This window comes from Arachis stenosperma, chromosome 2 (genome assembly GCF_014773155.1).
Source record: "Arachis stenosperma cultivar V10309 chromosome 2, arast.V10309.gnm1.PFL2, whole genome shotgun sequence".
Lineage (NCBI taxonomy): Eukaryota > Viridiplantae > Streptophyta > Magnoliopsida > Fabales > Fabaceae > Arachis > Arachis stenosperma.
Genome location: NC_080378.1, coordinates 75,254,404 through 75,277,586, shown reverse-complemented (window position 1 = coordinate 75,277,586; position 23,183 = coordinate 75,254,404). Strand labels below are relative to the sequence as shown.

The following is a 23,183-nucleotide window of genomic DNA, read 5'->3' as shown; positions in this document are numbered from 1 at the left end:
TCTTTAAAAAAATGGTAATTGATTATGGTGAAAACTCAGGTGCAGTTGACTTCACGTGAAGTTGATAGTTGAAAGTCATTAGATAAAAATTTAGTCAAATTAGTCAAATCTTCTAATTTAACGACTCTCTACTATCAATTTCACGTGAAATCGACTGTACATAAGTTTTCACCGTTGATTATAGTTTTTTTTTTGGTAATTAAAACGGGCCTAAAACCCCAGGTAATTGATTATAGTTGACTGTACCTTTATTACCACCATTGATTGGATAGTGCATGGAAAAAGTCCCCCTCTATCTTGACCTCTCCAGTCTGCTCACATGCAGAAACAATCCCCCACAAAGAAAGCCCTATTGAAAGCCCAATTTAGATGTCCTTAAATTTCATCCAATCAGCAAAATTCTATTTCACAAATAAAAAAGGAACAGGGCAGGAAAAAGGAGAGCATTATCGTCTGAAGCAAAGAAGCCTCTGCACCCACTGACGGCAACAGCTCGACAAAGGGCCGACCCCTGTCACAAGTGGAAACGACGCCGCGGTTAACTTACTCAGGTTTGTTTCCTTTTTTTTTTTCATCTTTTATATTTTAATTTTTTTTTTTAAAATTGTGTCGTTCCTGGTGCTATGTTCTTGCATTTTATACACCATTGCTATGTTTTTCCTGAATGTATTGGATGTTAGTGATGCATTGGGCTTGAGGGATTGATAAGTGATTAGAATTCGAAATTGCCAAAAAGAAAATTTTCCATGCTTCGCTATAGGTAGGGCTGGTTGATATCTGATTACTCGTTAGTGTGTTAAGCCCGCCAATGGTGAATACTTTTAGGTTGTTGGATTTGATCAGCAGTTGATGATAGATTAGTCGAGGTTTCATATCGTGTGTTACATTGCTTTAGCTTGGATATGAATATCATTATATAAACAGTTACAAGTGGGTGCCATTGTTAAGTATTTACCTTGATGTCACAGTGGCAAGTTTCTGCATGTTATTTGGATGTCGTAGTTACGGATATTGGATGTTATTTGTTCATTATGTTTCCATTAGTGTATTTAATGGTGAACCTATTAGTAATTTGAAGATTTTGCTATTTCACATGTATTATTTTAGAAAGCTTCCTGTGCTATTTCACATGCTCCATTATCATGCCACAGATACTAGAACCTTCGTTTTTTCTTTCATATGCCATGCGGCTGCAATGGCGTAACCTAAAACATTTTCAATGGAGTAACCTAAAGCAACCCAAACGAAGCAACAAAGAATATATGCTATTAGTTTGTATTATTTCTTGTAAAAATAAGCTTTCGTTTGTGAGTGATTACTGTTGTTTCTGCATAATTCTGCAAAGATTTGACTATGTTCTTGTTTACCATTTAACTCCACCGCTTATTTTCGGTTCTGCACCGTGAGTTTCGGGTGTTTTGAATGGAATGGGTACCAATGGCTTGGTACATTTGGTGGGCCTTCTTATTGCATTTAGGTTTAACTCTGAGGATTCTATTGTTGATAGATTGTTAAGAAACATGGGGCATGCTCGAACTCTGAATTGAGGCATTTCCTCCACCTAAATCTGTTGTCCTGAAGAATTTTTGGATGGTTGGTTTATGATGAATGGATATATGGGAAACACGCCATAGTTTAGTGAAAGAAGTATGAAGTTCTACTAGGTCTAAATATCATTTGAAAATTTTTGCAGATTGTGAGTGGGTGCAGCACCGAGAAATTTTTGAAGGTTGGGGCTGTTCTCTTCTTCCACTAAGAAGGAGGAATCACGTAGCTTAGCTGTGATGGTTGCAAATCGCCATCTTCCTCCTTGGTTTAGGTGGGTTTGCTGTTTATCTAAGCTTTCTTTCTATTTCTCCTTTGCTTGATAAATGATGTCAATCTGGTTTTTTTTCCTTGGATTTCAGTGTTGCTCCAATGATGGACTGGACAGACCATCACTATAGGACTCTTGCACGTCTCATATCAAAACATTCTTGGCTTTACACAGAAATGCTTGCAGCTGAAACAATTGTTTATCAAAAGGGAAATCTGGTAAGTTTATAAAGATAAGTCCTGGGTCCCTCCTAGCATGAATAACAAGTTATCATAATTTCTATGGGGAAAGGTCTCTTGAAATCTTAAGATATTACCTACACAGACAAATTTCTTTATCTTGAACATGCCTCATCATACAAGACCTATTCAGATTTGAAGCATAATTGACACATAGGCCCATTCTATGTTGCCCTAAATTGGCATAAGAGTTCTTGAAGCTGCCATTTGGTGGGATTTGGGGGAAGTAAAAATATATGAAGTTAGCAATCCTGCACTTGCAAGTAGAAAGAGTGTCCTTGACTGTTCTTACTTCTTAGTGTTTGGACCCATGACCTTCAATTGTTTCTATGTCACAAGGTAACAATCTTACTAGTGTGTCTGGGTTCACTCTCTTCCTTATTTTAAAATTAACTGATTATTTAAGTTCTTATGGTGGCATGAGGTGAAAATTGGACGTAACATCGCACTAAGCTCTCGAGATTTAAGTATTCTTGTTTAAATTGCCGAGTAATAGAGAGATAGAAGGAGATGACCATAGGATTCAAGTTAGGTGGTCACTGTGGAAGAGTGTTTGGGATTTTGTTGCGATAAAAAAGTGCCACTAAAGCTTATTGGTAAATTTTACCACACAACTATTAGACTGGCAAAGTTGTATGAGACTAAATGTTAGACGGTAAAATGCCAATAGGAACTTAAGCTTAATGTTGTAATTATTAATGAAAATGCATTAGAATCTCATGTTAAGTGGTTTAAACATGTTGGAGAAGGCTTCAAGAGGCTCTAGTTAGAAGAGTGGATAAGATACTGCAATGAGATAAAATATAAATGTTTTAAACATGTATGTGATCTGTGATAGGCCATTATGTTGTTGCTGCAATGAGATAAAATATATTGCTTACCCAGTATGGATTGTTTTTTCTAGTTGAAGGCTTTGATTATATCTATGCTGTGGGCATATATGTGTGTACATGAACACAAACTAACAAAAGGGTGTTGAATAAATTGGTGCTGAAAAACCATTGATTCTTTTTATATGTTGTCAGGACAGGTTCTTGGCATATTCTCCAGATCAACATCCAATTGTGCTGCAAATTGGAGGAAGTAATTTGGAAAATTTAGCAAAAGCAACCGAACTTGCTAGTGCTTATTGCTATGATGAGATCAACTTCAAGTCTGTTCTTATCACCTTAAATCTCAGAGCTTTATTGTTGTCTTTATCTCTAACAAAATGAATTTATTACTTTCAATGCATATCAGTTGTGGATGCCCTAGTCCAAGAGTAGCTGGGCGTGGATGCTTTGGTGTACGTCTTATGCTTGACCCAAAGGTTAGAAAAATCATCCTTGATTAAGGTTACATATAAACATCTTTGTCTTATCTGCATTAATATAGAAATTTAATGCATACAAGGAAAGTTTGTTGCTGAGGCTATTTCAGTAATGGCTGCCAATACAAATGTACCAGTTACTGTCAAGTGTCGAATCGGCGTGGACAATCATGATTCTTACAATGAGTTGTGTAAGGTCCTTCTTTGTTCATTTTTCTCTATTCATATTGAAAGAATGTAAAGTTATGAATTTTTGAAACAGAATTCATCATAGTGAAGGGAAGGTTGCCCCTGTTCAGTGTCAAGGCATGGCAAAACCGCAAAAGCCATTTTGTTGTGGTTATTTGCATTAATGCATTTTGATCCTCCATTTGAGCCTACTTTCCAAGTTATTAGATTTATGTTAGTATGGCTGCACTGTTTTCAATCTGCTGCATTTTATAAGCATTTTAAATTATGCTGTGCTAAAACATGTGTTGCTTTTGTCCAATTGATTAGGTACATGGGGAATTCTATCTTTTTCACCCTTATTTTGATAAGTAGGTACATTGGGGATTCTTATCCTCGCAAAACCCTTGGATTTACTACTATAACATTGAAATTACTATTTATTAATTGAAAGCAAATAGTGACCTGCTAGGATCTTAGAATGAAGATATCAAGTTTGTTTCCGTAACAATTGGGTTGCAGTTAGTAGCTAACTGTTAATGGAAAAACAAATAACATATCTAGAGAATGTATGATTATTAAGTATTTAGCAGGAAACATTTTTATGTAGTAAAGGAACTTACGAGCATCAGTGTTTTCTCCATTTGCGAATACCAATGAAAATAAGGACTTAAGTTATCATTTAGGGATAAGTATGATTTTGGTCCCCAACGTAGGGGTTGAAAATTTTTTTCGTCCCTCGCCTTTTTTTCGCTCCAAAATGGTCCCCAAGGTTTCAGTTTGTTTTAAAATGGTCCTTCGGACCAAAATGCCCCTATCCCTTCTTCCCCAAAATCATGCCACCGCCACCACCACCAGAACCAAAACCACCACCACCACCCCCACCCATTGCCACTCCATCACCATCTCCATCACACTAACCAGAACTCAGAAAATCAACATCATCATCGTCATCCTCATCAGAACTCAGATCCAAAACTCAGATCCAGAACTCAAACTCAGACAAACAAAAACTCAACTCAGAAAATCATCATCATCATCAAGAACCCAGAATCAGCAACAACAATACTCCAAATTTAAATTTCAGCAACAACAATATTCCACAACAAATTTCACAAAAAAATCCAGAAATTTCACAAAAAAAAAATTCAATTCACAGAATTTACAGAAGAAGAAGAAGAAGCGGCGGACGGCGGTGCGGCGGTGGGTGCGGCGGCAAGAAGAAGAAGAAGAAGAAGAAGCGGCGGGCGGGGGCGGCGGTGCAGCGGCATGGGTCCCCTTTCTCTCCCCCCTCCACCCTCCCCCCTCCCCCCCTTTTCTCGGCCTCCCCCCCCCCCCCCTTCTCTCCCTACCCACCCCACTTCTGTATCCCCCTTTCTTTCTTTTTTTCTTTTTTTATTTATTTATTTTATATTTATTTTATTTTATAATTTTTTTAATAAAGGGTAATTTGGTAATAAAAAAATATAATTGGTAAAAAGGACGATTTTAAAACAAACTGAAACTTTGGGGACCATTTTGGAGCGAAAAAAAGGCGAGGGACAAAATAAATTTTCAGCCCCTACGTTGGGGACCAAAATCATACTTAACCCTATCATTTATTTCTGTCTTATATAAGTTTTGAAAAGATTTCCCCCCTCTTTTATAGAAAAATAATTTTATTGAAAGGAAAGAGGGAAAGTACATGCAAAAGGCAAATAAGAATGCTCCATAGCAGAAGCAAACCAGATTAAGGGGAAAAGTTGAAAAGAGCATCAACATGCCTATTCTCTAAAGTGTGACCTGGCAACTCCTTTTAAGTATTTATTATCAAAGCACCATATAGAGGTCAAGAACAGAGTCTTATTAAATTGACTGCCATAGAAACATCTTATAATATATATCATGAGGGAAGCACATTGATTATTTCTCTTTGCATCAATAAATACCAAATCTGTTGTTGAATCCTATAATCACAGTTGCAATTATTCCCAAAAGAATCATATTCTACTCCTCGACTTCTCAGCTGTCACCAAATTGTGATGCTACCAGCCTATACAAATAATAGGAAACTGAAAATGAAGCAGGGTTGCAAAATTTAGAAGCTGATGTCAGTCCTGTATGAACCTCTTTTTAGGTCATAATTCTTATTACACAAATAAATGACAAGGAGAAATATTTTTACACAATTGTCCCTCGCATTGAAGCTTGCTTACTGTTGCACTAGCCCTTGTTGGTTAATATAATAATGACTTCCTAATCTACTTTGTCAAGGAGAAATCCTTAATTAATGATTTCTTTGAATTATTTTTGTCTTTCTTTCTTGAGATGTAGGAATTCAATGACTGTTTTCCTTGACTTTGGTTGTTGTAATGAGATTGATGATTTCTGGATGCAATAAAACCTTATTGGAATTCTATCCTACATTAATATGGATGTGATTTATATGTCAGTTTTTATACCTTAGTTTTGTGTTCAGTTTTAATTGTAGTAAACAGTGTCCCAAGGTCTTTTATGGCTGTCTCTTCTGGTTTATTTTAAATTTGGTGTGTTATAAATCTGTTCCACACATTCCATGGTAAATCTATATTATATACTTTCTTTAGATATCTTTAGCTAGTGTGTGGTTTGTCCCAAAACTTTGGACTTACTTTGTCCTGGTCTATTTTTCTTGGCTTTGGGAAAAGGGTAGAAGTGAAATCATTGTGACATGTCATTACATGGCACTATTGTTTACTTCAGTTGGAGCATAATTTTCATATATATAGCAACAGAATTTTCCACTACCAAGTCTTGTATAATAAGTATACACGTTTGGCATCTTTGTGCTGTGAAGATTATAACCCTTTTGTACGAAGTATGCTTGATTTATTGGAGGGATAATTATTTTATTTTTTTGCTATTATTTTTGTAAATTGAAGTGGATCTCTTGTCCTCTAATATATATATATATATATATATATATATATATATATATTCTTCCTTTTTTTTTGTTTATACAAAACCCTTCATTCTTTTATTATCAGAATACAAAGTTATATACTTGCCTTTGTTATTCAGGCTGTGTATTGACATTTTATGTTGCCACTTTTGTTTCTTATCAGGTGATTTCATTTACAAGGTTTCTTCTTTATCACCTGCTAAGCACTTCATAATTCACTCAAGGAAAGCACTACTTAATGGCATCACCCCTGCTGAAAATCGGAGTATTCCTCCATTGAAGTATGTGTCAGGAATTTGAGTTTTGTAGTCTAGTATATTATTTAATTAGAGAGATAATGTATCATATTTTTCCAATGCAGATATGAATACTTTTATGGTCTCTTACGGGACTTTCCTGATTTAACATTTACAATTAATGGTGGCATTGCTAGTATTGATGAGGTGAGTTTTGGCCGATATTTCATGTGATTGAGACTTGGTATCCAATGATAGTAAGTTTGTGATAAAGAATATATTTAATATTCTCTTAATCTCTTCTTTTATGACCATATCAAGTATGTCATCCATATTTGAAGTGCACATTCATTTTATTTATGTGTGGGATAAACAGAAGTACTATGCTATATCCTGTAATATTTTAACAGTAATTTTGTTTTGTTTTTGTTTGGTATCTACAAGCTTTGGTGTGTTTTTATTTCAAGTTGGTTATATTGGTTTAGCATGCCTCACCTTTTTGTCTTCCTTTTGGGCTGGATTAGATTTATAGAGATTTGGACTTTTATCTAGTGCATTGCTTTGCCAACAGGTGATACGGTTTGTCTTGGCATTGCTTTTTTTTTTATATTTTCCAACTTTTGATGGGACTGGTTGAGTGGAGTAATTTTCCAAATTTATTGTTTGGCAAATACATTAGTAGATGATGAACTAATAGAGTGAGTTAGAGTTAGTTATAAGATTAGAGCCAGCTAGGATAGGACAGCTGTAAGGTTGTTGCAGCTATCATAACTTACTTATGTATGAAAGACTATTCTGCTCTTTGGACTAGATTATGTAGCAAGCTATGCTTCTTTATATATATACACACAGATTAGCGTTAAACTTATACAAATTACACATTTCTGAACTTCTTTGTTTCTCTCTGAAATCTTTCTTCTCTCAAACTATAATATGGTATCAGTGGTATTATGTTAGCACATAATCCAGCTTTACACAATATAGGACGAAACACATGACATGAATCTCTTCTTTATGATAGAGAGAGTTATGGAGGCAAGCTGCTAGTTTCACACATTCCCAATAAGGAACAGCTAACAATCTAAGATGTTCTTATTAAAGCCGTGTCTAAAGCAAAGTTTTTGAACCTAAGGGTTATTTGTTTCTATCTGAATTCTCTCTTCTTTCAAACAGTAATATGGACAATTAACAGCCTTGGTTTAATTGTTTAAGCACTAGATTGGGTCTGGCTCTGCTATATTATCTTTGGGCCCTGTCACAAACCATCACTATAAACATGAAGCCGTTTAAAATACTCTTCAAGCTTTCAGGTTCTATCCTTGAATAACCTAAATCAGGTTCTATAGTCTTTCCTCATAATGATGTTAAAAAGTGCATGGCAATGCCTTTTTTTTATAGCATGGTGGAGATCTAATAATCTCCATTTGAAAGAAATGGTGTTATGAATTTCATGTGGTAGATAATGACTTATTGACATTCTAGCAGTCCTATTTACTCATTGTAGATCATAGCCAAAATAGCAGTCTTATTGACATTCTGATGACTTCAGAAAATGGGTATATGATTCTTTTTTTTTTTTTTTGGCGATTCATCTCATAAATTCATTTGTGAACCTGTTTTGTATTTGCAATTCTTACTAACCTCAGTTTGATAGTCAACATCCATGGCAAGTAGAATCTCCATTGAAGTTCCTTCACAATTCACATGTGAAATCCAAGTTATGTGTTACATGTGTTCTGAATCTTCCACTGTTAATCAATATGCACCTTTTTTTCTGCTCTCCACAACTTCTTTGTTCATTGGCAGATGCTGCTTCTGTCTCTTCCCCCTCTCTTGTTACCTCTTATGGTTGCAATTTGCAAACCTTTACTTATTGGTTAACTCCTCTTTCTCTTGTGCTCCATTTATGGTTTCTCTTCTTGCTTATACAAATCTCAAACTTGTTTTACACGTGTTTCCTTTGTTTGCAAGTGCTACAGTCTATGTGATATTGCTCAATCAATGAAAATTGAGTATCTCTGGATAGATTAAATATATTTTTATGTAAACATTTAAATGGTTAATATTAATAATAAAACATTATAATAGTGGAATACAATAATAAAGATGAAATTGCATTAGCTAAAATTTGTGGACACCATTTTCATATTATTTACTTCTTCATGAGTTTGATTTACGTTTTTCATGCTATTCCCTGTCTTCCTCTTATTTTTATAGATGGCATGATATGCTGGTGAGTGTTGTAGCTTTGAAATTGTTCTTTTAACGGATACATATTGCTTTTATTAAAGGAAAAAGGTAGATATTGTCATTCTGCTTCTTTCTGTTCCTTTACTTGACAACTTTGATTGTAGATCAATTCAGCTCGAATGGCTGGGGCCCATGGTGTTATGGTTGGACGAGCAGCATACAACAAGTAAGTTTCAAATACCAAATCTCTCTGCCCCAACCTCCTTTTTCACACTTTGACTGTGTGAAATCTAAAACAAAAAGTATCTAGCTCTGTTATATCTGGCTCTGCTTTTCAATAAACGAGAAGGGGAATCTGCCCTTCCATTCAATTTCCTGTAAAAGTGATTTTGACATTTTAGGTTAAAAATGATGAATGCCCATTGTAATTCTTAAATTGGATAAAACCTTGAAGTAAGTTATCATCTTATTAGTCCAACTGCATTGTTCTTCCACTTGAGCACTTTGTGTTAGAGTAAGCTGTTTTAGTTTTGGACATAAGTTAACATTCAAATTTTTAACAAAATGCATAAAATTGTTTTACATAAATTTTATGTTATGAAAGAAACCTGATATTTCTACAATGGTCTATTAATGGTTAAAACTAGGAGTGCTAGGTGCGCTGGTGCAGCTGTGGTCTATTACCTGGTGCATGCTTCTTTCTGTCACCATTAATGAGTAACAATCAGAAATTATTTTTATGCATGCTGTGTGCACATGAAGGCAAACGATATTATTTCGTGAAAACTTGGATGTTATATACATCTTCATTGCGGGTTAGATAAGATTTTCCCAGCTATGCATATTTTTGGAATTAACTTCCTAGAAGTATAAGCCCTAAAGTCTAGCTACTTGAAAGGTTTCTTGTGCTAACGTGTTTTCAACCAAATGCTCTTCCGGCTTAAGAGTTTGATGAAGGACATACTTGAGATGTTATTCTGAGACTTAATTGTATGTAATAAATAGTAGTGACAGGGATCCAACTCCTGTCGAGTCAGTTGTTTGCCACTATTTTGTCATGTTAATTACCTTTGTACTAATTCCCCTAAGTGTTAAGTTTTTTGGTTGAAGACTTTAAGTGACTTTATTTCTCTAATAAGATTTCACTATTGGTTGGACTTCATGATGTTTATATGAATTGATACTCAGTAGCTTGAATAACCATCATTGGTAATCTCTGCAGCCCTTGGCACCTTTTGGGACACATTGATACTGCAGTCTATGGTGCATCAAGAAGTAGTCTTACACGTCGACAGGTTCGGTTAGAGTCTTTTGGCTTTGAATGTATTCAGAGGCTTGAATTTTTTATCTATATTTTGGAATGACGTAGGTTATATCATGCTTTGTTTTTATTTTCTTTCTCCCTCTCATTTCATCAAGGTCCTTGAGAAATATCAAGTTTATGGGGACTCGGTATTGATGAAATATGGTCTTGGGCCTACTGTGCGGGATATAACGAAGGTGGGCATAGCACGAATAATCCTCAGTAGATGATTTTCAAAATTTGTTCTTGTATAATGCCCGTCATTCAATGAACGTTTCTTGACAGAAATGTAATTTTAATAGCAAGCTGATATGTGATGAAGGCATGGATTTCAATTCTCTTAAATATACTTGTAATGTAATTATAATTTGGTATACATGGTTCAATGCCTGGACTGATCCTCTTTCCTCCCTCCACTTGCAGGAAGCAAGTTATATATCTATTTAATGTGATTGATTTTCGGACTTTCTGCTTCCAATATATATTTTACTATTATCATATGATCATCTGTTACTTTTTCTGCAGCCTTTGCTTGGTTTCTTTCATTCTGAGCCTGGGAATGGACTTTGGAAACGCAAAGCAGATGCTGCCCTCCAAACTTGCTCGGTATATTACTTTTAAAACCCTAGATTTTTAGTACCTAGAGCTGCGTCACTAAAGTAATATAATTTTAGATGAGGTTATCAACATCCACTGTTAAAAAAAAAGACTTTGATAACCAAGCAAGTCTCCAAGTCTTCTTAATTTCATCGATTATATACGGGTATGATATTGTGGTGTTGCACAAAGCATACTCCTAAATATTGTAAGGAGACAGGTTATCTGTGGAACTAACAACAGAAGAATGTGCTTATCGTGTTTATAAAGAACTTATTAAATGGTTTATGAAATTGTTGTGTTGACATCTTGTGGGCAAGTTAATTCAAAATTTGGCTTATGTTTTACATCATAATTTGCTGTAATTGTTCTTTTATGATTCATTTATTGCATTGCTTACTTTGAATGCTTACTGAGTTCCTTGAACTTTGTAGACAATCAAAGCACTTTTGGACGAAACCTTGGCAGTAATTCCTGATTCAGTCTTAGACTCACCTCTTGCTGAATCGTCATGCGGCCGTGGATATCTTTTTGCTAACATGGACAGCTTGTTGCCTCCTCCATACATAAGAAGAGAAGAGGACGATACTATGTTAACCTAGGTTCATGTAAACTCTACAAACCCAAGTCTTGAGCGGCCATTTCAGTTAAACTCACATGCACTCATTGCCAGTTTGAGTAGTGATTGATAGATCTCACTCTTATGTTGAAACATGAATGAAATTATAAACCATATGTTATCTACTATATGTAGTTGACATAAATGGTAATCTATTTGATGTAAAAACTTTTAGCTGAAGCTGGGGCATTGAATTTATAAATTATATGGCGTTCTTTTGCTTGCTTATTTTATTTGAGTATTTGTCCATTTTGGTTCCTAAAAAATTTCGGATTAGACATTTTAGTCCTTAACAAACAAAAATTAATTACTTGGATAGTTTCCAACATTTAATTCCGTTAGTCAATTAGGTTCCTAGCCCAGTTTGCTTCGTCAAGTTTAGCTGGAAATGTCCTATGTATTGTGTTAACTTGTCACCTCACACGATTAGTGCCATGTGGACAAAAGGGACAAATTGGTCCTTGGTCTCCTTTGTGCAAAAACGACGCCGTTTTATGGATGTACCCTACCCGTTTTATAGATGTACCCTATGTTGCGTTTTGGAAATTGACCCTTCGTATGGGAGATTCCTCACATTCACTCCAAAAATGAAATTACGAATGACTCTTTTCCCTGCTAGGTTTTACAAGGAAAACCACTCTCTTCATGTGACCATTGTCATCCCTGTCAAGAACTTCACCATCTTCACCAGCCTGACCTGCATTAATGTTATTTTGGGAGTGATCAACATAGCAAGTCAGCAGTTGCGAGTTCATGCTGTTCGTGATTGTGTCTATGTCGTCTTTGACTGGGGATAAGCATTTTGCATTTATTGATCGATTATTGTTAGGTTGTCCTTATGAAGAGCATTGTTGTGTTTATTGAATATTTTGTTTTGAGTGAATATCAGGAATGGAAATTACTTAGTAATGTGTATATTTTGTATGAGTGGCTCTGGTATGCATGCATAAATATAGGAGAAGTGGTTGGTATGAAAGTATTTAAAATAGGGATAATGATTTGTTGTAGAAAAGTTAGATAATGCATACTTAGAATTTTAGTAAGCTGAGTTTGACTGTGTTGTTAATTTCATAATTTGTCATATACATACATAAATGGCTGAGCTTGTAGTTCCTGTATTTCAATGCGGTGGTAGTTTTGTTAAGGACAACAGAGGAGTACTTCATTACATAAATGGTAGTGTCAAGAAGTGGTCCCCTGGATGTTGATTTGGTGAACTATTTTGACTTGAAAAAGTTGTTTGAAAAGCTTGGTTATCATGCTTACAAACAGATGTATTGGTATGACCCAAAAGCTAGTAACCTTGAATGTGGACTTCATTACCTCTTATGCTTGCTTTGTCTGTATTTTGGTTATCTGTTATATAGAATTTTGGAGGGATGGAAGAAGGTGAGATGCTAAAGGATCAAATTAGGTTGAGTTAAAATTTCGAACCCTTACCTATCCCACTTTGTTTATGGCTTAATTATGGTTGTAAAGAATAGGTTTAAATTTGAATCTGTTGTCGGAAGTTCTAAGATCGTCTCTAGCTTTTCCGAAACATTATATGTTAGTTATGTGGGCACCGTTACCATGCTGAGAACCTCTGGTTCTCACTCCATATAATATTTGTAGTTTTCAGATGCAGGATATGAGGCATTCTGGAAGCTTCTGAAGTGAAGAACTCTTGCCTTATGGGTTTCTATTTTGGTTTTGATATATAAATATGTAGATACGTTATATCTCCATTGCATAGATCATGTTATGTCCCTCTTAGAAGTTGATTTGAAGAAACAAGTTCTGTAAGCTATCTTTCGGACCTTTTGGGTTTATCTTGTATATATTTATGTAAATATCCAGCCAACCATGGCTTCGCAAGTTGAGCCTAGAGTTTGAATATTTGTATTTTTGACACTCCTTTTTTGTTATTCATATACATATATCCTACGTTTCTTCGTACGCAAGTTTTTCGTTGACGTGAGCGTTACGATTTTTGTTTTAGACTTTCCTTCAAAAGTTTCTAGTTATAAAATTCCTTTCAACTATTATTATATATATTTTTACTTTTAGAGGTTGTAATACCTTGTTACCTCAGTCTTATAACTTAAGCATAAGACTCTATGTGGTAGGGTGTTATAGTATTTTTTAATACCGGATCTCGAAGAAGATGATTGGCAGTGCTAAGATGATGGATTGACTCTATCATTTTAAGGATATTTTAGAGGATAGTTCTATGCCTATAAAGGACCAAACAATGCTCTAGCACAATAGATTAGGACACTCTTATTTTTCATATCTCAAACATTTGTTTCCAAGATTGTTTAAGAATATTGATTCTTCCTTACTTAAATGTAAAAGTTGTATTCGTGCAAAAAATCATAAAATTCCTTATTACTCTCAACCTTATCATGCATCTAAACCTTTCCAAATAATTCACAGTAATTTATGAGGTCCATCGAAAATAACTCAATTTAAAAAAAATGGTTTGTAACTTTTATCGATAACCACACACAACTATGTTAAATCTACCTTATACATGAAAAATCTGAAATTTTTAAAAATTTTCAGTATTTTTCAACACAATACTATCAAAAATATTATATCGCATATCAAGAATTTTGCACATATCTTGGATAATTTTAAAATTTAAATTATAAATTTTTTTAATTTAAAAAATTTAAATCTTTAATATATAAGATATTTAACTGCCTTTTCAGATTAGATCTAATGTTTTTTTATCTGAGATAAAAATGTTGTTAGACGATTTCTCTTTAAGAAAGTTCATTCTTCTGTCTAAAAAAAAACCCATTCTGCACAATGCTACAAAGTACAAACCCTATGCTCATAGGGGAGCAAGCAGATTGAACCTTACTGCCACATCGTAAAAGAAAAAACTAAGATTGATGTATTGAAATCACATCTAATCAAATCAGAAAACCAAATAGCTAATATTTTCACATTAGCACTAGCTCTAGGACCATTTACTTTGTTTCATCACTTTCATTACAATGTTTCATGACAAGATCCCAATTTGAAAGAAGATCCCACATTGCTTTAGTGTTGATTATTGTTAACTGGAGGTGGAATGTTGATGAGCTTAAACTTAGCAACTTGTATTATAAGCCAGAACTTGAGCAAGTGCGTGATCTGAACAAGTTAATTTTTTTTTTTTTTATAGAGATCTGACCGAGTTAAAATTGCTTAGCTGGATGATTAATTTAGTTAGTTATCGATAGCTTTCAGGCTGTTAGAAGTTCTAACTGAAAAATTCATTTCTGCTATCCAATCAATGAATAGAGATTTCTCCTCCGATTCAATTCATCTAGGATCATAAATAACTAATCAAAGCACTTGTGCCAATGTCAAAACGCAAACTAATAAGAGTCCAAGGCATAAACTAATAATTATTCAACAGTAACACGATTATAGGACATTAATACTCCACTAAAAAGAATGCAAACCTAGATAATGAAATGTTCTGGTTCGTTCAAAGCAAGCTATTAAATAGGCTTCATTACAAGTTATTCCCGCAATAATTCAAATGGCTCCACTACTAGCCATATAAGGTAAATTTCTAACTCTGAATCCATAATAACTTAACCAACATGATCAGTGCTGAAAGATCTGATTTAGTAACTATTCGCAATATCTAGCAGAGAGGAATAAGTTCCGAGGAGTCCACAAATGATTCCCGCTCCTGAAATGATGATGCTCAAGGCAACCTGAAAGAACCAGCAACACAAGTCTTGAGTTCTATGGAATGAATAGGAAATTTTTTCAAAACAGCTTTTTTAATGTATGAGCTCACAATAGTTAACAATTCCACGCGGTCCAACAGCCAACAAAGCTTTGAAATCAGTAGTGTACCAAAATTATCTTAAAAAGTTTCATATTATTACAAACTTACGTATGAAAGAAAATATAAAATTAACAGTGAAAGATCATGTACTGGAAAAAAGAATAAAAAATAACTTATTTTGGTTTGATTTTCCAAACAAATAAAACATTTTGGATTTAGTGGTCGATTAATTTAATTTTTTTTTCATATGTAATTTTGTCCACTAACATTCATTCATGGTAACTATTTTAGCTTCATAATCTTCCAAAGATGATTATTAATTTTGGTACTTCAATGTTGAAACTATTCAATTAATATAAAACACGAATGCGATAGATATAAGGAAAATTGACAGATAATACTGAAAGCTTACATGCATTTCGTATTGACTTAATTAGAAAGTATTATTGTTCAATACTAACATTAGTCTATAAGTTATAATCATGTGAGTGTGGAATTTAGATTTTTTATTAAATTAATAATTTCATCACACCTATGGACAAAATATAAATAAAGGACTAGAGAGTAATTATGAAATCAGAAACGTACTTACCTGCATCTTTGTAGCTTTCTTGCCCACAATTTTCAGAAAGCAAAGACTAGGCATTATCACTGACTGAAAAATTTTGCATACAAATATTATATGTTGTTCAATGGGGATTCCTTATAAGAAACTGAAACAAGAACAATAAGGGAAAGCAGAATGGAGTATGGACAAATATCTACCTCATCCCACTCATTATAAACAAGTCTAGCTTGTTTAAATGAGCAAGTAAAGTCGCTGTATGTTTATATGTAAAATCAATATATATATATATATATATATATTTGGATTAACTAATATTAACAAACCTTATTTTATCCTTGTACAGCTTTTCATTTTTAGTGATTTTCAATAAATTTTTTTAGCGGCTCTAGGTTTGCTTTAAAAAAATAAGATGAGATGCAGCCATGTAGGTATGAATATAAGGCACATACATTAAACATACAACAAAATTTAGTTATAGGATATGAATAGCATGCTAACACACCACTAAAATGGTATCCTCAATTTCAAGGACAATTATGCACATGAGTATTTCTCTAATCAATTAAAGTCAGTATTTTATGGTTGATGTATGTAAATAAAAATTGTAAGAAACAAAAAATGACAAAAAAGGGATTAAAGAATCATGAATTATATCCACCAAAACAATCTTAACAGAATCATGACTTCTAAATTCCTTCCACGACAGTTGAACTTTTATTTGCGGTTTGAATCATAGATGTTAATAAAGAAATATTTGTATTTGTATGAATATAAGTAGCTGAAGGGAGTGCTTACCACAAGTATGCTGAAGAGAGAACCAATTAAAGACATCACAAGCCCTGAAATTGTAATGAAAGGATATTAGAGTGAGACTTGGTTTAATTTTGTAACATGTATTACCACTTTAATACAAAATTTCATCATTAAAAAGATTTAGATGTATGATTATTGACTATTAAGCACCTTAAATTAGCAAGAGCAGTAAGAGCTTAGTAGATAAGGTACTGATCAATGACAGAAGAAGAACATGGCACACAAAGTTGCTTACTTCCACATTTCTTGCAATATTTACAATTTAAAAAGTACAAAATAAGTGTGAATTAGTAAAAGCAATCAATGTCAACGTCCTCCCAACGCAAGTTTTAGTTTTGAACTTCAACATAAAATATGTTTACTACACAATGATTTGAAACCATTTTTTAGACGATGGCATTGAAAAGTAGCTCTGGCCCGGAGGTAATTATCCATAACCTTCACGCGATTCTTTTCATTTCAAATTGACTCTTCAACTTTCAACCCTATCAGAACTATTCATAGTGGACACCTGACTGCTACACTTTCTATCAAGCCAAGGTTGTAGAGCCTGTCGGCTGTTGGTTACCGTTGGACCAGCCAATCACTATAAACATTTCACCAGTGATTTTTGCATATGCCTGTGTATACTGTCTTTTGTTCCGACTTCCCGGCTACACATTGCTTATTAGGGGGTTGCAAACAGGGCCAAGTTGCTAACATACTGTAAAGTTTTGTTATCTTGCATGTTTGCAGTATGCCTCAAGTCCAAGTGTATATCTTTCCTATGGGGTTGCGATGCAAATGGAGGCCGACTTCAAGGGTTTTCTGGTGATCCCTTATTTTGATTTTGAAGCTTCTATCAACATTATTTCTCTTTTAGGACCTCCTTCAATCCCAATCATATTTTGAGTCTTGTCAATTATACATGTAACATGTGTTAAGTTTCTTGCAATGGAAGCCAAACGTGTTGGACTTGATGCACAACTCAAATACAGGAGCAAGTTAGGCTAGATTTGCGCCATGTAATAATTACCAATTGTTTTTATCTCCAATAACCTTTTACAGCTTTGAACATCAGAAAATAATATTCAGTTTCTGTTACATTTCCAACTGTCTTATTTTTTCATGTCTAGGCCAAGCTACTATGTGGAAACCGGAAAGCAAGCTTCCCTTGCTTGTTCCATGGTTGCACTAGATAAAAATAAAGATCCTACCAAGCTTAGGGAATTTTAAAGGGGATACGTTACTCAACTTATATAGTAGGAGTCGAGAAGAGAGCTCCAGTTGTAAATCCAACTAGGTATGTGCAAGCTAGTGAAACAAGTGATCTTGTGAGTTGGACTGGTGGTGATTGAATACGAGAAAAGATGGAATAGAAAAGTAAGGGAATTCACTCTGAAGATAAAGCTGTTAGTTATGCACTCACGCTCACTCCCTTCATGTCTAGTGCTGTTTTTTACATTGAATTGTCTAGAAGATATTAAAAACTGCTGAAATGACAGTTGTTACAATATGACAAATCATCCATTTTGGTTCAAAATATGCCAGGGAGATAAATGAAGAAACTAAACCAGTTTGGATGTGGTTCATGATTTGGAAACAAAATAACACAAAAAGAAAGGTTGGCATCAGAATACTGCACATATGATTATGAAATTATATCATAATATGGAATGAATGAATGAATGAATGAATGAATGAATAGGTCTATAGCCCAGAGTTTATATTTCAGAGACAGCCTCAGACTTACCAAAAAATGGAATCAGAAATGCAGCACAAACCGTAGATGCAACCAGTGCAGATCTAAGAAGAATGTAGCACCAGTAAGTTCTAGAAATTCTTTCGGGCAGCAACTCCTCTAGACTCCTTGCCAGTGGATTCATCAACAGAGCATATTTGTTAAATATTAAGGAAAAAAAGTTAAATATAATTATTGATGAATTTGATAAATCAACCTACGCATTTTGTACTTCCATAAACAAAATTATAGCCAAAAGGATATTTAGTAAATGGGTTGATTACCTGAAAGAAGAGTAAAGAAACACGAAATTAGAGACTTAAAAAAACATCTTAGGTAGATTGAAGCTATTAAAAAGTAACAATTAGAGACCGAAAAAGTATCAAACTCACTGTTGTCCATAATGCAACTTTGGAAGCAAATGCACCCTTTGGCATATTCAATGTTATCTGGGACAAAATGCTGTCACCAAACATGAAGTATCCCATGACTGCAACACCTCCATATATCAAAACGCACAAAATAAAACTGCATGCAGAAAAATGAGTTGAGGAATCAGAATGTAGAAATTACACATTATTTTCTAGTGATAAAAGGAGTTAGGTACCATACCATGTTATTAATGCCTTGGGGTATTGTGATTTATCCGCCATGGACTGGTATATATTTGGAAAAACGGAATGTCCTGCAAAGCAAAAGCCATAGATACCAATGGCGAATGGCAGGCCACTCCATCTCACCACTTCACCAGTGTGATGGAATCCAACATTATCAATTGTCCCAACACAAAAAACACAGATCACAATCAATATTGTTGCAACAACCCCTCCAGCTGCAGATTGTCATAATAAGTTCAAGTTACAACAGATTCTTTAAATTGAAAACAAGGAATTTTCTTAAGACCTTGGGGAACCTGATAGATAAGAGATTAAGCGAAGATCCTTCAACCAAACCGTAGGAAGAATAAGAAGTGCGGTCAGAATTCCGAACAAGTGCACAGAGTCTAACTTGAGACCTCCCCAATCTATGGAAGTTCCCGGAAACACACTACTAAGGTTATCTCCTTCCAAGATAATGAATTCCACACAGTATGACTGCACTCATGAAAAGAGATCTTAGGCATAAGGTCCAGAGGAACAGAACACAGGTATTTCAAAGGAAATGAAAGACATTGTTGCCACTCACATATAATTCAGTGTACAAAACGATCTGCAAGAAAATATATCAAAAGCAATAACATCAGTATATATTGATTAGTAAAACCACCAATTCAAGCTTCTAAGCACCCTTTTTCACTTCTACAGCAAAGAATTCGGATATAGAGAAAAAAGAGATAGGAATATTCTTATACACATTTTGAGGCCCTTAATAATTTATAAAACCCAAGATAAAAACTGAAGCAAAACCATTTAGGATCATGATAAAAATAAATAAATAAATACATAAAAAAAGAACTACAATATTCATATATCAAGAGAAAAGCAGCATTTCAAGTCCATGCATCCAATAATTAGAGATGTGAAGTAACGAGAATTGCACAACAATTTTCAATCAAGTTAACTTTTAGTAATGAAAAAACAGAAGACTCACTGATACAGCAATACGGCCATATCTTCCAAATGCAGCTTCTCCTATATCCGGGTAGGTAATGATTCCTTCTTTACTTTCAAAGCAGCGTCTCAAAAGGGTGGCCGTATAACAGCATACAATGGCAAAAAAAAGCATCACCACCATACTGGCCCACCCTGCTTGTCTCACAGTATATGGTGTAGATAGAAGACCAACTCCACACATAACATTAATCCCTGCCAGGTACAGAATCACATTATAAAACAGTCACATAGAATTAGAAAACTAGGATCAGTGTTTGATATTTGAAAACAAAATTCATAGAATCTCTCAGCATTTCTGCAAACAGACAAACCAACTTTTTAAATTCCAATTTATAATTAAGCAGTAAAATTTAGGAAAAAATGCTCGGACATGAAACAAATATAGAGCCAGAGACACTGAAAATTTGTGTCCCCTCTGTCCATGCTACTACCAAATGCAGCCTAACTACTCATTAAAGCTGTATATATTTCTCTTCACTTCATTGATAGGTTACTTATTACAATTATAACCACTCTAAGGATAGTGATATGCACTAACTTTTTGGAATGAGCCACCTCAAATGGCCAACTTTTTCTTACTGAAAGGAAAAAAAAATTCTAAATTGCATAATTGGGGAATGTCTTTGCCAGTATTTGAATCTAACATATTTTATAGATAAACATGCAAAAACCAAGCTTAATGTTTAAAAATAAAAAAATTGCAGCAGATAAAGATGAAATAGTATACCATTGAAAATTGTTTGAGTTAAGCTGCATCCATAACCAATAGGCAATTCTCCAGTAACATGCCTTTGAATTGAAGCTTTCTCCCACCATGTTGATGATCGAGTGATGCCTTCATGACCTGACAGTAAAGGAGTCTTTCCATCTATCTCCAAGTTGCTCTTTGAACGCGCGAAACTCGAATAAAGAAAACTCGGCCCTCGTAGAAATGATTCGAAATTCGGTGCTGCAGCAATGGTATAAGAATCTGTAGTCTCTCTGTCAAAAGTAAGGGGATGAAAAACAATAACACAAGAATAGTTAATGTTTGATCCAATTAACAAAAAACGCCATATAACAGAAAGTACCAACAAAGCTTACTAAAAAATCCTAGAAAACCAAAAATACATTTACCTCTTTACAAAACCACTCACCTACAGAGGTCATTTCATATGGAAACTTCACTCACTACAAGAATTTCAATAACCCTCACCATATTTTAGCTATAAGCCAGGGCAAAACTTAATATGACGCTCTAATTATTGGAAATTTGACTATGGACTTGTTTTGGTATCCCATACTAATTCGTTGCGCATCAAATTTTTACATACACAGTCGAGCAATAAAAGGAACGAGTTTGTGCATGTTGAAGATGCTAGGGATTAAAACAGCATAAAATAAAAATGAAATAATAAACAGAAAATTACACGAATTTCGATATTATAATGAAAAAAAGAATTAATTTCTCAAAATCAGTCAAGCACCAAAACCAAAACAAAAGGACAGTGTAAATTGCTTTGAAAACGGAGGTGGGACCATCCAAAGTATACAATAATTCCGAATAAAAGAAAATTGCAGAAACTAATACAGGATGAGTCACGTAAGAGATACTGTGTTGAACAAAATCACCGAAAGAAGAAGAAGAAGAAGAAGAATACAAAACCTTATCATGAAATGCTAATTGGAATCAAAACAAAAAGGATAGTGAAGAAGATGAAGAGGAAGAGAGGATGATATCATACTTGTAACTTTGAGGCCACTGCTGAGAAGTGAATGATTCAGGTTGATGTCCTCTGCGATGACGATTCCCATCGTCGTCGTCGTCGTCGTCACTGCCACTCCCACTGCTGCTTTCGCTCTCGAACTTGACAGCTTCAATGTCTTGAGGTTCAGCTTCTTCATTCTGTTCGAACATAAACTCCTCACAGTCCTTCTCTTTCTCGCTCTTCTTGTTCCTGTTTTCGATGTTGTCGTTACTCGCCATTCTAACCAGAAGACTCAAGACCCCTTTTTCTTCAGAGCACAAGACTTAAGCAGAGAAAACACACTGTGTATATATATGCATTTTTATTATGTGTTATTCCCTTATGGGTAACGTGGTACGTTAGAATTTGTGTTATTGGTGAGTTGTTTATGAACCATGATGATGATGCATACACACTTAACAAAACTTTTGAAGAATAAAATGTTATTGAGTGGCTGTAATTGGGTTATAAGTTAAAACTGGGACTGGGACATGACTAGTAAGTAGCGTGTGACAAGTGAATGACGATGGTAGAAAGTTCCAGTAGGATGGAGATGAAAACCTGTAGAGGGAAAGAGAATATTAATTTCTTTCTTTTTTGTTTTCTTCTTCATAATATTCTTTTCTTTTATTTTTTTTTCCTTTTTTGTATTCATATATTCACTGCAAAGGCCAAAGGTTAATAACTCATTTCAGACATGTAAATATAATATTATTATTAATTTTAATGTTAAATTTCCGTTAAACAAGAGTAATAATTAAATAATTTTTAGGGTGTCTTTTAATTTCAATATATCTAGAAAAATAATAATGTCAAGTTATTTTTGTTTAATTAACATTTATAATTTCATATATGTAATATTTATAAAGATTTTGTTATCGTGTGTCATAAGATATAGGTTAAACATATTACAAGAAATAAATATTTTACAAAAATAAAATTTTTTATGATTTTAATACATAAAAATAACAAATAGCATTAAAATATTTTTTTATAGTATATTTAACCTATACTTTTAAGGTACAAATAACAAAATTTGATTTATAATTATGTATTTATTATATTTAATATTTTATATTTTTTTCTAGAAATAATTAATAAATATAAAATAAGATAATTTTAATTTATTATATTTAATATTATGCATTTACTCTAATAATAATTAATAAATATAAAATAAGATACTTTAAATTTATCTAATATTATGCATTTCTTTTAACGATAATTTACTTAAGCAACGCAGTAACTAAGCACATAAATTATGTAAGAAGTTAATTTTCCATTTTAAATTTTAGCAAATAATATAATTTATTTAAATTTTAAAATAAATTGATTTACACCTAGAATTTCAAGTACTAACTTGAATTTTTTTTTTAACATTTACTCATATAAAATCTATTAAATATTTTTAATTTTTTTAATGGTGTACATGTTATATAAATGCCACAAATAATAATTGGTGTGACTCAATATATTGGAAAACAAAAATAATTTTATAAATATAAAAAATTAATCACTAAATTAGTCATTATATTTTATGTATAATTTGTGTTGTTTACATATTATT

General features: G+C 33.7%; 2 protein-coding genes across 2 annotated transcripts; one reads left to right on the top strand and one right to left on the bottom strand.

The window, feature by feature from the left end:
• The first annotated feature begins 322 nt into the window (after positions 1–322).
• On the top strand, positions 323–11,625 carry LOC130961929 (uncharacterized). The gene is made up of 13 exons (XM_057887972.1): positions 323–551; positions 1,694–1,819; positions 1,908–2,034; positions 3,081–3,208; positions 3,295–3,364; positions 3,453–3,555; positions 6,616–6,733; positions 6,814–6,895; positions 9,043–9,104; positions 10,101–10,173; positions 10,298–10,378; positions 10,707–10,787; positions 11,213–11,625. The coding sequence occupies exons 2-13, from the start codon at positions 1,785–1,787 to the stop codon at positions 11,378–11,380; spliced, it is 1,128 nt and encodes a 375-aa protein (XP_057743955.1). The 5' UTR covers positions 323–551; positions 1,694–1,784; the 3' UTR covers positions 11,381–11,625.
• Positions 11,626–14,741: 3,116 nt separating this feature from the next.
• Positions 14,742–22,046, bottom strand: LOC130961242 (amino acid transporter AVT1A-like). Its single transcript, XM_057887001.1, has 12 exons — positions 21,614–22,046; positions 20,617–20,870; positions 19,867–20,081; positions 19,462–19,485; positions 19,190–19,370; positions 18,889–19,108; positions 18,669–18,804; positions 18,543–18,560; positions 18,289–18,436; positions 16,539–16,582; positions 15,768–15,830; positions 14,742–15,098 (listed from the first exon to the last, which is right to left on the bottom strand). Exons 1-12 carry the CDS (start codon positions 21,853–21,855, stop codon positions 15,006–15,008), a joined length of 1,638 nt encoding a protein of 545 aa, XP_057742984.1. The 5' UTR covers positions 21,856–22,046; the 3' UTR covers positions 14,742–15,005.
• Positions 22,047–23,183: the final 1,137 nt, after the last annotated feature.